The 13662-nt window shown below is 56.1% G+C and overlaps 1 protein-coding gene across 1 annotated transcript; it reads left to right on the forward strand.

Annotated features, from left to right (window-relative positions):
- The first annotated feature begins 2231 nt into the window (after positions 1-2231).
- CCDC9B (coiled-coil domain containing 9B) lies at positions 2232-11180 on the forward strand. The gene is given in 12 exon segments (XM_037834315.1): positions 2232-2321; positions 2323-2376; positions 3194-3307; positions 3613-3720; positions 4328-4480; positions 4575-4697; positions 5319-5475; positions 5838-5897; positions 6495-6548; positions 6641-6740; positions 7257-7299; positions 7381-11180. Coding segments are annotated over 12 exon segments (1587 nt in total). The 3' UTR covers positions 7912-11180.
- The last annotated feature ends 2482 nt before the right edge of the window (positions 11181-13662 follow it).

Raw genomic sequence — 13662 nt, forward strand, 5'->3', positions numbered from 1 at the left:
CTCCAGGGGAGTGGAGGGCACGCTTAGGTCCTTCACTATCCACCGCCTCCCTCAGGGCAGCGTGCGTTGTGGGTGGAAAAGGGAGCCACAGCCTATGCATAGGATACCCACATTAATGCGCAGGATAACGTCGGTTATTCACTCACCTATTCATTCTGCAAGCGCTGATGGAGAGTCTATAGTCTGGAAGGAAAGTGTGCCAGGTGCTGGGGATCCGGAGGCGCTTGGAGCACTATTCCCGCCCTCAGGGAGTCCCCGCCCAAAGTGGGCGCAGACAGGCCAACCTCAGACACTGGAGGAAGTGGGAGAAGTGCGGGGGCTCCTGAGGAAGCACACGTCCAGCACCTGCCGGTCCCTGCCTGTCCTCACTGTTGTTCTGTCCTGGGTGCATGGGCTTCCAGCCTGCTGGGCCCAGAGGCCTTTGCCTCTGGGTTAGAAGCGACGGTCTCTGCAGGTCCTTCCAGAAGAGCTGGGTCACCCGGGCCTGGTGGTCTACCTTCCCCCTGCTGCTCTCTCCGTCCCCACCTTGGCTGGGAACAGTAGCTAAGGGACAGCAGACTTCGTCTCACACCCCTGCAACCTCCTCAGTCTGTGGCCCTTCCTGCCCAGAACTGGTCTGGGGACCTGGGTTCCAAAGAGGGTGGGGACACTAGGTCTGGGCTGCCATCTCCCCCTCCCAGGCCAGTGTCCTGTGGGCCTCCCAGCCCCAGTGACTGGGTGTGGGAACGATGTGATGAGAGGCTTGGCTGCCACCCTGCCAAAGTCCCTGCCTCTGGCCCTTCTGAGGCCAGGCTGGGACTCAGCGGCCTGTGTGCAGCAGGATGAGGAGAGGGTGGGAGAACGAGGGAGTGTGTGTGTGAGAAAGAGGAACAGGGTGAGGAGCCTGGGTGCGTCACTGTCGCTGGGAAAGCAGAGGAGTCTGACTCAGTGGGAACATCCGGCAGGAAGGAAGAGAGAGAGCAGTGACATTTCCGAGCAGGATGGGAACTCTGGGGCGGTGGAGCTTGGGTGTGAGGTCAAGGGTGCTGTGTGAAGGCCTGGAAGGGAAGAGGGGCAGATCATGGTGGGGAAGAAGGGGCAGTTTGAGGGGAGCAGAGGCTGGACTTTTGGCTGCCTGGGCTGGTCTGGGGAAGACAGAGGAGACAGCTGGGTTTTCTGCCTGGGAGACAGAAGGGCACAAATGGTGGTAAGGAGTTAGGGAAATTGAGGCCTGGTCGATGAGGATTTGGAGAATGCAGAGGCTTCTGACACTCATCTCAGGGACTGGGTGCCGGGGCCCTGTAACTACTAAACTCCTAACACAGAGAGACCCTCCCTCCCCATCCCCCAGAACCTGCAAGCTCTATGTTCCCGAGGCTCTAGGGCAGGACTGGCAGGCAAGCTGCCCCCCTGGGTGGGGAGATCGGCTTTAGCCACATGGGGAAGGTTAGGGCAGAGGCTTTCCCAAGGGGAGGAGGGCTGCTTGAGAGAGGGCAGAGGCCATAGCAGGTGGGCCAAATCCAGAGAGGCGGAAAGGGCCCCTCCCTGGAGTGCAAGGCCAGGAAGAGCCTGGAGTTAGGGAGTCCGAGGGTGGAAGGTGTTGGCCAGCTCCGAGTGGTGGTGGCAAGGGCCCTGGAGGAAGGCCCAGCTTCCCCATACCCAGGGGACCAAAACTGAACAGTGAGGTTCCCAGGAGTGGCTGTGTTTTAAAAGACAGAGAGGACGATGTTCAGCCTAAAAGAACAAATGACTAATGAACGGTGTTACTGTAGGTAGTTGGTGATCTAGAGGGGTGAGTTTCTTGATCACTTCCAATGACTTAAGCCAACACTGATGAGAGTGAGCGGGAGCAGCAGACACATTTGGGCTGGGGGCCCTCAGACCAGGGTGCCAGCGGGGCTGGGCTGCATCCTGCAGACTCTCCTCTACCAGATGTACCAGATGGGAGGGATGGTGCTGCCGCTGGCTGCCCATCTTGTCTGCAGGCTGGCCCAGGCTGGGGTCCTGCTGGGACACAGGGTCTCGGGTCAAGGCCAGGTCTGGGGCAGCCAGGGCCTCCTGTGTGGGCCTGAGCCGCCAGGGAGAAGTCCCTGCCAGTCCGTCTGGGGTGCTGGGGCAGGGCAGGGAGAGGTGCGGGGCAGGGCCAGCTGGCTGCTGGTGGCCTGGTCCTCGCCCTCTGAGAGTGGATGGGTGGAGGCAGCAGCAGCAGCGCTCCTGGCTGGGAGCCCAGAGGAGTCTTTTGTAATCACAACATGATCTCGTGTGCTGAGCAGCGAAGCCGGCAGGGAGAGGCCGGCAGAGGCCTGGCTCCTGTGGCTCCGGCTTTCTTCCCTCTCTGGCTCCCCCCGGGGCTGCTCTGGAATTCTCTCGGTGCCCGCTGTTGCCATGCACTCAGCTGTGAGTGGCACCTTGCCTTGCCTTTGGTGGGGGGCTTCTTGGGGCTGGGAGAGGGCTGGGATATCTGGGAGCCACACTCGGGAGGCAGCTGGGGACAGCTGGGCCTGGGAGGAAGAGGGCTGTGCTGGGTGGGGTGGGGGTTAAAGGGCTGGTCAGAGGCATTGGCCATACAGAGACCCTGCAGCCCACCAGGGGGACACCCGGAATCTCCCTGCAGAGGCACAGGTTGCCCTAGGGTGACCCCCGGCTGGGCCTACCGACTGAGCTTTCTCTCTCCTGCCCCGACTACCAGCAGATCACGCCTGGAGAGGCTGGGCCCGTGGGAGCAGCTCTTGCCCACCGGCTGAGCCAAGGCCTGGGGAGTGGGATCCAGGGCCTGGGAGCCCAGGGTGGAACAGAGGCCTCTCTTCTTTCTGTGGTTCTGGGCTTGGTTGCCAAACAGCTCCCCTCTCGACCTCCCGAATCCCCTGGCAGCTTCCCAGTCACGGCAGGTTCCGCTGCCAGAGCCATTTATAACTCCCATTTCAGGCCCTGCTTGGCAGTGGAGCTCCCAGGAGGGCTGGGAGGAGGGCTGGGAGGAGGGGCGGCCCACTGCTGGGAGCCACGGGCCTGGGCACAAGCCCCAGACCTGAGCCCCCTGACGAGGCAGAGAGACAAGAGGGCAGGCTAGCTAGAGTGGGGGCTTGGGCCTTCCCTGTACCACCTCCCCGAGAAGCCCTCTTCCTTCCTGCATGGGGTCTGCTCCTGGGTGAGAAAGTTGGGGAACTGGCAAGGGGTGTTCACAGCAGTCAGGAGCTTGGCTCCCCTGCCCTCACAGGGGCCTCCCGGGGCTGAGCCCCCAGAGAGCAGGCAGGAGGGGAAGGATGCAGAACTGGACCAGAGGATAATTGCCCTGCGCAAGAAGAACCAGGCCTTACTCCGCAGGTACCAGGTGAGTGGGCTGTGACGTGGGTGGCTGGAGACTGACTGGCCTGGCACCCTCTGGCCAGCCCACAGGTCCCGGCCTGGCGTCCCTCCCTGTGCGTCAGCACCAGGCTCAGGAACGTGCCTCTGGGCCTGAGGCCAGGTGGGTGGGTGTGGTCCCTTCAGGGGCTTGGTCAGGGTCTGGGGACTCTGCGTCTGGGTGCCTCTGCCCCCTGGCGTCCCACTGGTGTCTCTCTGTGTAGGCCTGTCGGCGTCTGTGTCTCTGTGCGTCTGGGGGGCCGTGGCCTGTGCTGACCCCGGGCCCTCCCACAGGAGATCCAGGAAGACCGTCGGCAGGCGGAGCAGGGGAGCATGGCTGTGACCCCGCCGCAGCTCCTGCGACCTGACGGCCTCACGGTCACCATCAGCCAGGTTCCCGGCGTAAGCCTCACCTGGGAGATGGGGAGGGGTGGCACGGAGGTGGACGCCCAGCTCGGGTCGGGGATGACAACCCCAGCTCCTCTTCTATGCCCACTTACCGTTCTGGGGTGTATCCTAGCTCCCAACTCCATGCAGCCCAGGCCACTGCCACCCCAGGCCACAGCTGAAAGGTCACCAGATAGAAGTCTCCTCACGCCCTTTTCCAGCCCCTCTGCCCTATACCTAGGCCCCAAAGCACAGGCTGCTCCTAAATCCCAAATTTCAGGGGCTAAAATCCCCTGTGGGAAGTGGGGGACAGAGAAGCTGAGGCTGAATGCCAGCGACAATGTCTGAGGGACAAAGCCCCATTGTCCAAGAGCCCTGGATTTCCCAGCTCAGAGATGACGGGCCACTGTGGCATCTTACGCCCTCGGGTGGGGGGCCCTGGGCCTCGAATAACCTAATGCCATTGGCATGTGAGTGCCAGCGAGAGTCAGCTTCTCTGTGGGCATTCCAGGGAGGGCCAGGGCTGGAACCTGGGCCTGGGGAACCACCCAGAGGACCCAGCACCCAGCTCCTGCCCAGCTCTGCCCAGGTGGCCTGAAGGTGCAGGCACCTCACTCTGCAGGAGAAGCGAGTGGTCAGCAGGCACTGGGCAAGGAGCACCCTCGGACCTGGTGCAGCCATTGAAGGGCTGGAGGACGAGGATGAGGAGGATCACACTGCTTTCTGCTTGGGGGAGTGGGTGGAGCTGGCCGTAACCATGGAAAACAAAGCTGAGGTGAGCAGGGTGGGCAGGGGGCATCCAGGCACTGGGCAGGGCAGCACTTTCTTGCCTGGCTCTACTGACCCTGCTGGTCTCTCGTCTCCCCCAGGCCAAGCGGATGGTAAGTGAAAAAACCACCAGAGCAAGGAACCAGGGGGCAGATGGGTCACCTGCAGGGGGCTTGGGCCAGAGCCCCCCCATGCAAGCCATTATCTCGGATTCTGCACGGAAGGTAATCTTCAAGAAGGGATGGGGACATGACTGTGGAGGTCCCCATTTGGGGGAGGCAGAGAAGCTGTCAGATATGTCTCCCATCGGATGGCTCCAGCAGCACCCCCAAGAATTCCCACCATCCTTTACCTGACCAATCTCTGCTCAGGGTGGCCTTGCAGAGGCAGCAGTAAGAGACAGTGGAGGCAGAGATGTGATCCAGCCCCTACTCCACCTAGCCCAGATGGATCTGAAACAGGCCCCTTCCTGGACTGCTTGGGTGGGTGGGTGGGGGCCTAGCCACAGGCCAGTCATGACCTCTAGGTGGCAGCAGCCCCTAGTCCTTGGTCTTGCTCACAGCCTCTAGGTGCCCCTCCCACCCTGGGCTTGTCCACACAGCCCTCACAATAACCCACTGGGATTTTACAGATGGGGACATGAAACACAGAGAGGTCAAGTAACTTGCCTCCAAACACACAGCTAATAAGTGGGTGGAAACCATGCCCAGGGCAAACACAGCTCCTCAGAGATGGAATGGACTTAATTTTTAGTTGGAGGAGTCAAGCCTTGAGAAGGAAAGAGGGTGGTAAAAGCTCTGGATCTCCATTCCAAGCCCAGGGCTCTTCCTGTTTGTATCTCACAGGGTGGCCGAGAGTCCCGGAGTCCAGGCTGGGTCCCAGGCCCAGCTCCCCGGCGGCCGGCGTGGGGCCCCTCGGAGGTGGGCTGGGACTATGCCCAGTGGAAGCAGGAGCGGGAGCAGATTGACCTGGCCCGCCTTGCCCGGCACAGAGATGCACGGGGTGACTGGCGCCGCCCGTGGGACATGGATAAGGCCAAGCCCATGTGTGTGGCAGAGCTGGGCACTTGCTGGGATGCCACATGGGAAACTGGGGGTAGAGCTAACTGTGGGTGTGCTCAGAGGGCTGGTGGGGCCCTCCCTGGCATGGTATGGCTCTGCCTTGGCTCTCTGGTTGGGCCCAGGGCTCAGGGATTTTTGTGGGTGCTGGGTCCCCCCGCTTCTCTTGGGCCCCAGTCTCCCTTCTGCTTCAGTTCTGGGGCTGGGGTGGGGGGTTTGGGGGGAGGTGGTGAGGGTGTGGGTCCTGCTGCAGCCTCTGTCTGCCCTGCCACCCTACAACCCAACTCCCTCTCTGTGTCTGTACAGGCTACAGGACTCCAGCAAGTCCAGGGAAGAGGGTCTGGCCAGGGGGGGGCGGCAGAAGGGGTGAGTCATCACCCCCTTCAGTCTCATTCCCCGCCTTGGCTTGTTTTCCTCCCTCACCCCTTTCTTCCTCTCTTTTCCCTGTCTGTTGGTTTCTCACTTATTTTCAGAGCTGGAAAGAATCATTGAAGAACATCTTCCTTCCTTTCTCACTATCAGAGATGGGCACCGTGACCTCCCCTCCCACCCTCCAAACCCCCAATTCTTGCGCCAGTTTCTGACCCTGGAATGTCTCGGGAGGAAGCTCATGCAGAAGTCTGCCCTGGAGGGCTTTTGGGGGGTTGGCCTCTCATGGGTGGGAGTCCTAGATTCCCTGCCCTTGCCCCACTGCCAGGAACAGAGGTCTGTGGCATTGCTGGTGCCCTTATTTTGTGTAAGAGGAAACAGGGGTTGGAGATGTGAGTCATTGAGCCAGGGAGAGGCAAAGCAAGCACAGGGACCCAGCTTTCCTGATCCCAAGGCCAGGGCTCTTTTCAGGAGACAGAAAACCCACAACTGGACCAAGAGAAGGACTGGCAGCTTCCTGCTCCTGGAAGAACTGGTGTTTCTGCTTTGGATCTTTTGTCATCCACCCTATCCCCATTTCCTTTGCCCCCTAAGGTCCCAGGAGCCATGGGAAGCTGCAGCCCCCACTATTGCCCTCTGATGGAAAAGGTGAGTTGGGGATGGAGGAGGAGCAGGGTCCTGTCAGCTGGTGGGGGAGTCAGGCTGCGAGGTCTCTCTCTTTTCCTTGACATCTCTTGCAGGTGATGCCACACAGGGTGGGCACTCTGGCAGACTCTCACAGGCACTGGCCATGGGCAGCAAAGCCCGGGGGAAGGAGAGACTGACTGGCAGAGCTCGCAGGTAACAGGTGGGGGCAGAATCAAGGGGGGCATCTGGGGTTTCTGATTTTCTGGCTCTTCCCTGCCCTGGCTGCCTGCTGCCTGATGGCAGTTAATGAGATGCCGGGAGAGGCCATCAGCAGAGGCAGCAGCAGTGAGATCCTGGTGCCCAGGGAGGCTGTCAGTAATTACAGCATTTACCTACCCCCAGGGAAGCCAGGCAGGCCTTTCCCAGGCAGTGCAGGCAGGGACATGCCTGATGTCCCCACAGAACTCCAGGTGCTGCAGGCTTGGCCATAAACAGCAGCTGGGGTCTGGGGTGGGAGCAGGATGGGGGGGTGTTCAGAAGTAAGGGGTGGATTTTTGGAACAAGGTCAGGCTGGGCAGGAAACATCCTGGAGCCTCTTGCTGGCTCTGATCCACTCTGAGACCCTTGGGCTTTACTTCTCGCCTGGGGACAAGGGCCACTGGCTATGGAGGGGGTGCGGTGAAGTGGGGGTGAGGTAGGGGTAGGGCCTGCCACGTGCTTTTTCTATAGGTGGGATGCAAAGGAAGACAAGGAGGAGCTGGAGAGACAGGAGGTGGGTATTTGGGCATACGATGGGGAGGGCTGCAGACTTGAGCCTGAAATTCAGCAGCCAGCAGAACCTGTCTCATTTCAGGGAAGCCAAAGTGCCGGAAAGACCCCAAATGAGGAGGAACAGGCACAGAAGCTGGAGCCGGGCAGGCTTGAGAGTGCCCCGGCAACTAGCCCAGCCCTGGCATCCTCAGAGGAGCAAAGAGGGGTGTCAGAAGCTTCCACAGCCAGTTTGGCTCCTGGCTCTCCACAAAAGACTGACTTGGCTCCCCTTGACCTCTCTCTAGGAGGGGCCAGCAGCCCCGGGCCCAGGGAGGGTATATGCAGGTTTAGTCCAAGGCCTGGGCCCCAGGAGAGCCCTGAGTCCTGGCCGGATGGCTCTGAGCAGCCCCTGGGGTGGAACGACCACCAGACTGAGCCAGAAGCCCAGACTTGTCCTGAGCCACAGAGAGGAGCAGGGCCCCTAGAGCCCAGAGAAGATAGGTCTGGCAAGGCTGGGGCCCGGCAGGGCTTGGCGCCGAGAAGCAGGCCCCCCAGAGGAACCGGCCAAAGAGCCAGAGGCACAGGGGGTATGAGGAGCAGGACAGGGGGCCCTAGCCCTGCAGGAAGATGCTGAATAAAGTTCCTGGAGCTGGGGAGCCAGGATGGGGAGAGGAGGAGGGAACTCAGGAGTCTTCTGTTGCCAGTGGCTTGTGCCAGGCTGGCTGAGCAGTTTGGCAAACTCTCCGGCAAAGCGATGTTGCGAGAGCAAGCTGTCTCCTTCCCTGCATGTGTCCCTGTGCACATGTGTGTTTTTGTGTGCAGGCCCAACCCCTGGTATATTCCCAGGCTGCCACCTGGTCTCTGAGGTTGGTGAGCCCTGGCATGGCCTACCACTGCCCGGACCACAAGCTTTCACCGCCATGGCATGAGAAAAAGGCTTGGGAACACTCAGCACCTGGGGTTCCTGGCACCCCATCATCTGCTGGGGCCTGGGCTCCCTCTTCAGCTGCCAGCTTTGGGCTCTTTGGTCCAGGAAGCTTCAGTGGCTGGCAGGGCAGTCATGACCTGGGTCCTTTCCCATGTCCCAGCCTTGCACCTAGTGACTTACAGTCCCAGACGCACAGAATGGCAGAACCCGGGGAATCTCAGCAGCCACTTGCCAGCCTCCTGCCTTTCTTGAAGAGGAGGCTGAGGTCCAGAGAAAGGAAGGCCAAACAGCTTGGAGGGATGGGGTTGGGAAAAGAAAAGTAGAGGTAAGGTCTGCTCTGCAAAAGGAGGGGTCTCTGGAAAGGAGTCTTCTCTGAAATGGGGTGTGGTGGGGTTGGGGACAACCTCCTCTCACCACAGCGGGAAGGGAAAACTCACCACCAGGAACCCCTTCCAGCTCCCACCTGAGCCCTGAGTGGAAGTAAGGCCCTGGCCACCTTCCACCCATTCCTACTTCCTTTTCCCTTACCACCTCTCCAACTATGGCCATGCAAAACCACAGACTGACAGGGACCTAGTGAGACAGAGAAGCAATGCCTCCAGCTAAGTGCGACAACAGGACTTGTCTTTCCTACTTAAGTCTCCGTTCCCACCCCTCCCCTGGAGCCCACGTCTGGTGAATTATCCAGACTCCGCACAAGCTGTGGCTTCCTCTCAATTCAACAAACATTTCCTGAGCACCCACTACGAGTAATCCAGCCGGTGGGCGATGGGGACTTTGCCAGCAAGAGGGAGGAAAGAAACCCAGTCATGCAACAGATCTAGTCTGAACAGTGGTTGCTGAACAGGCGTTTTGGCTGTGGGTACTCAGCAGTGGTTGGGGGCAGGATGGTGGTAGGATCCCAAAGGAAACCATCTCACCTCAGCTTGGCAAAGGCAGGTGCTCCTCTCTTTCTCGTTTCACATGCCCTTGTATGGATCTTGTCATGTGGTCCCCTCTGCTTGCCTCCTCTCTGCTGAGGGTCCTGGGCCTCACATGTCCACCCCCCCACCCCCGCAACGGGATCGATGGCATGTGCAGATCATCCCCAGGATTTCAGTGTGAGGCCTAAACCGTGGGACCCCAGCCAGGAGTTCCTCTCCCCCAGGGCTCACTGCTCTTGGCTCTACCAGGGGATCAGACTGCTTGAGCAGTGCTTCTCGACTTTAATGTGCAGACTAATGTGAATTCTATCAGTACATCTGGGATGGGCCAGAGACTGCATTTCTCATAGGCTCCCAGGTGATGTCTATGCTACTGGGTTCCTGGACCATACTTTTTGAGTAGTAAGAGTAATGAACCAGAATTTATGGAGGGCTGGAGGACAAATACAGTCAGCTGGTTGCTGACTGTGTAGGGGATGGGGTGAAGGCTGCCCCTGCAAGGGGCAGGGGAGGGAGAGGGCTTCCTGGCCTCAGAGTTGGGTGTGATGCTGAGGCTCCTGGGGAAGAAGCTAAAGAGGGCAATGAATGGGTGGTGCCAACTTCCTGTAGGAGAGTGAGGAGGCTGGTGGGGAATGGGATGGGGTGAAGGGGAGTGGAAGAGGTTGGCATGACACTGAACAGGAATTTTGGAAAGGCTTGGGGATGTTACTATGCGTGGGGGAAGAAGACCCCTGTGAGATATGCCTAGCTCAGGGTGAAAAACTCCAAACTCACGTTTTCCTCTTGCCTTCCAGTCACACATACATGGATTTAGAGGGTGGCACAAGCCCTGGAACCCATGACTCCCAAAAGATGGTTCTAGGGTAGAGCAGGTTCAGGCAGAGCCCTTGAATTTGGATGTCTCCAAAAACTATTCTGATCAACAGTCAGAATTCTAAGAGTCACTCCAACTACTCCCAAATCCCCAGTGCTGCTGACTGGATAGCTGTGCCTTCATTAAAAGACATATGCCAAGGCACATTTGATGGGATGGGGGATGTAGAAATTGGGTGGAGCTCTGGTTCAGTCCTCACAACAGGACCTAAGCAGGAGGGAAAGCTGGACAGAAGGGCTATGGGGAAGCACGGCGTCTCTCCTGAGGGGAAACATCCAGAAAGACGTTATAGGAGAAAGGGTGTCATGGGAGTCACTACAGGTTGGACAGAATGAAGACTGGATACAGAGCATCTTTATTGTAGGAAGATAACTGTGGGCAAATAACACTGAGCTTTTCTCAGCTCTTCTTGGGTACCCTTAAGCAATAGCGACCCCCAGCTGTCCACCCAGATTGTGCCCCTACCCACCCCCCATGGTGGAACCTGCTATGGAGCAAGAGGGAAGTGTAGTCAGACACCTCCACAAACCTCAGTGTCATGAAAGTCTGGTTATCTCTCTTCCTGGTTCCTTTCTTTAAAGGTCTGGCTGGGAGTCTTTCTTTCAGATGCCCTTCCCTCCAACCAACAGACAAGACTACTCATTAAAGCTTACGGGAAGTTGTTCCTTTGATTAGGCTATCAGAAACCCAGGCACAGAGCTAGGGAAAGAAGGGCAAACAAGTACAGTATAGTGAGGGTCCAGCAGAGAGATGACAGCTTTACCTAAGGTCTTGAAATGAGGAGGGCAAAAGAGGCAGAAGGTGTCTGCATCCTGGGCCCATCTCACTGGACAGAAGGGAAATGCAGTAGACCAGATTTCAAGGGAGGAGTGTTTTTTGATGACAGGAAGCATGGTGGAGTGGAACAAGCAGAGGCATTGGAGTCTGGCAGATTGAATCGGATACCCAGGTCTGCCATCTGCTAGCTGGGTAACCTCGGTCAATTTTAACCTCTATAAGCCTCAGTTTCTTTATCTGCACAACAGAATTAATAATACCTACCCTGAAGGGTTGTTGGGAAAAGTAGAGATAAAACTAGGCAAAATATACCCAGCCTGCAGCAGGCACTCTAATAACAGCAGCCTGGCACAAAAAGGGCACTCAGTAAATATTTGTTGAATAAATGAAGTAGCTTCTCATGTGATCTCTGTCAGCTTTGTTTTTTATGCTTTCCTTTATCTTTTCTATTAGCCTCATTTTCACCAGGGGTCAATATACTCTCAGGGGAACTTTGAGGTATGGTTTGTAAAGTTATGCAGACCCTATAGAACAGTGAGCTTCTTTTAATCCTGCTGGGTGGTCTGGTCTAGTTCAAAGCCTCAGGAAGTCACCCTGCTTGTACCAGGAGTGTTCTTTGCCCCAATCTACTGGCTCCACCACAAGGAAGTCCTAATCATTTTGCCCTTAACTTCACACATTGGCTGTCACAGTTCAGAGTGGTTCCTCTTCTCTTCTATTTACAGCAGTAGTGATTGTATGAACTTGTACCACAGTTTTTGTTTAATATTTCCCCCAGGAACCAATGCCCTTGTGGAGTTTGCTCCTTGCCTCCTAGAGTTAAATTTTGTCACTTAAGGGAGCAGAACGATGGCATTTTCTTCTGGTCAGAGAACAGATAATTGGAGCTCTCTGGAAGCAGAGGAAAGGTCCCAGCTATCTACCAAGACACAAGTTGGAAGGTTTGGCCACTAATCAACTTCAGCCCCAACTCTGGCCACAGCGATAGGAGGAACAGGAAAAGATGGCTCTAGCCCAAAAAGGAACAAAGGAAATGGTGAAAATCCCCACAAAGCCATATCTTCTTATTTTGGGGACTAAATCAGGGAGGTCAAGGGAATAGGAGAAACTAAAGACACCATTTCCTTCTGCCTCTCATCGAGTCATTTATCAGTGTTCACAGACCCTGGCACCACACCTCCTTCTGAGCAAGGGTTTTCGGGACTTATGAGGAAGGCTCCATACAGGGTGACCACAACCTTCCTGACGGGGAGATCTAAGGCTGGGAAAGGGAACGAGAGGAGCCTTTAAAGCGTAAGCATGAAGCATGGACTCAGGCTGCTTTCTCTCAACAAGGCTGCTGGGCCTTACGTCACAGCCCCTCATTAAGCATTCACTTGACGCCTGGGAAAGTGAAATAGCGCAGACCTGGCACCAGAAAGAACAAACGTGGCACCCACTGCTCCTTTTAAGGACTGGCTGGAGGAGCAGCAGGCCCTAGGGCAGGAGGTGAGGCAAACACATCAGTACCTTTGTGGGAAGGAGAAGGGGGGCTCTTTCAGGCCAGCCTCCTCCTTAACAAGCTCTCCAGGACTAGTTCTCATGCAACTATCAAAATAACAATGTAGGCTTTTTCCCTTTCCTTGCAGATTCAGGGTTCTCTCCCAAGAACACACAACCTCCCACCCAGGTCCTCATGACACCCTGAGCTGCCTACAGCTCAAACTTGTTGCTGTGACACTGACCAGACTACCAACAGGGAACTGAGGGGGCAAGTGGCCTCTGGGACACAAGTAGGGGGGCCCTAAACTAATGCATCTCAACACTGAGGTAGCAGAGAGATGTATTTGGAAGAAAGTCCTCAGTATCAATGTAATTTCTTTTTGGACAAGTTGGTTTTGAGACTTTAAATGTCATCCTTACATTCTGGTTCATAAATGCTACAAAGAATCTGAGCCTCAGAGTGGCATACGTGAAACAGAGGAGGTTTTCTCAACAGAACTTAGTTACTGGTTTATAGGCAATTAGTTGAGGAAAATGATTTTCATAGTACAGATTACTGAGGCTGATACGTGAAGCTGTTGGCATATTATAGGCATTAAATCAATAATTGTTGAATTAATGGTAGTGGTTTCTGGAAACTATTCCTAAGGAAATTAAAAATCTTATTGCTATTTAACCAATAAGCTACTGCAAAAACAGATTACTGAAGTTAAGAAAACAGAGTAGTGACTGAGAGACTCTTGTCTGGCATGAGCGTAAATCCTTGAAGGCAAGAACTGTGTGACAATTTTCTGATCCCTTAGTAGTAGCTTAATTTCAGAATTGAATGGGGCCCTGGGAAACTGATTTGGCCAGAGTGCTCCTTATGGATGAGGTGACCCACAAGCACGGTGAGCCTCTGGGAGCCTTGGCTGTTTTGGCACTTAGAGTGGAGAGACTGGTAAGTCTGAATGCATGGCTAAAAAAAAAAGTATTTTTTAAAAAAATTAGCTACTGGAGGAAATAAACAGCATAACACCATTGGCAGCAGAAAACCACAGGCTCCGTCAGCAAGCAAAACAAATGTGAACAACAAAACTGCCAACAGAGCAGGTATTTTTATAGCTCAACAAGAGGTTGTAGGGCTGCGACAGAGAAGACGATGAGTGGGTCAAGTATCATACATTGCTTCCATTAAGTACCACATGGAATATGGCTGTGGAATTCTGGCCCCTGAAAAGAACAGGAAGGCCAAGTCCAAATCCCTCCCCTTGGAAATAAAGAAACTGGGGCCAAGAGAGGTCACAGCAAGGGGTTCTGTTTAGCAATCCAACCCCTTGAACCAGTTTATGGGCTGTGGATATGGGTACAGAGGTGGAACGTGACTGAGACACCACTATGACACTAAGGCCAATTCCATTC

The sequence above is a fragment of the Choloepus didactylus genome, chromosome 4, assembly GCF_015220235.1.
Source record: "Choloepus didactylus isolate mChoDid1 chromosome 4, mChoDid1.pri, whole genome shotgun sequence".
Lineage (NCBI taxonomy): Eukaryota > Metazoa > Chordata > Mammalia > Pilosa > Megalonychidae > Choloepus > Choloepus didactylus.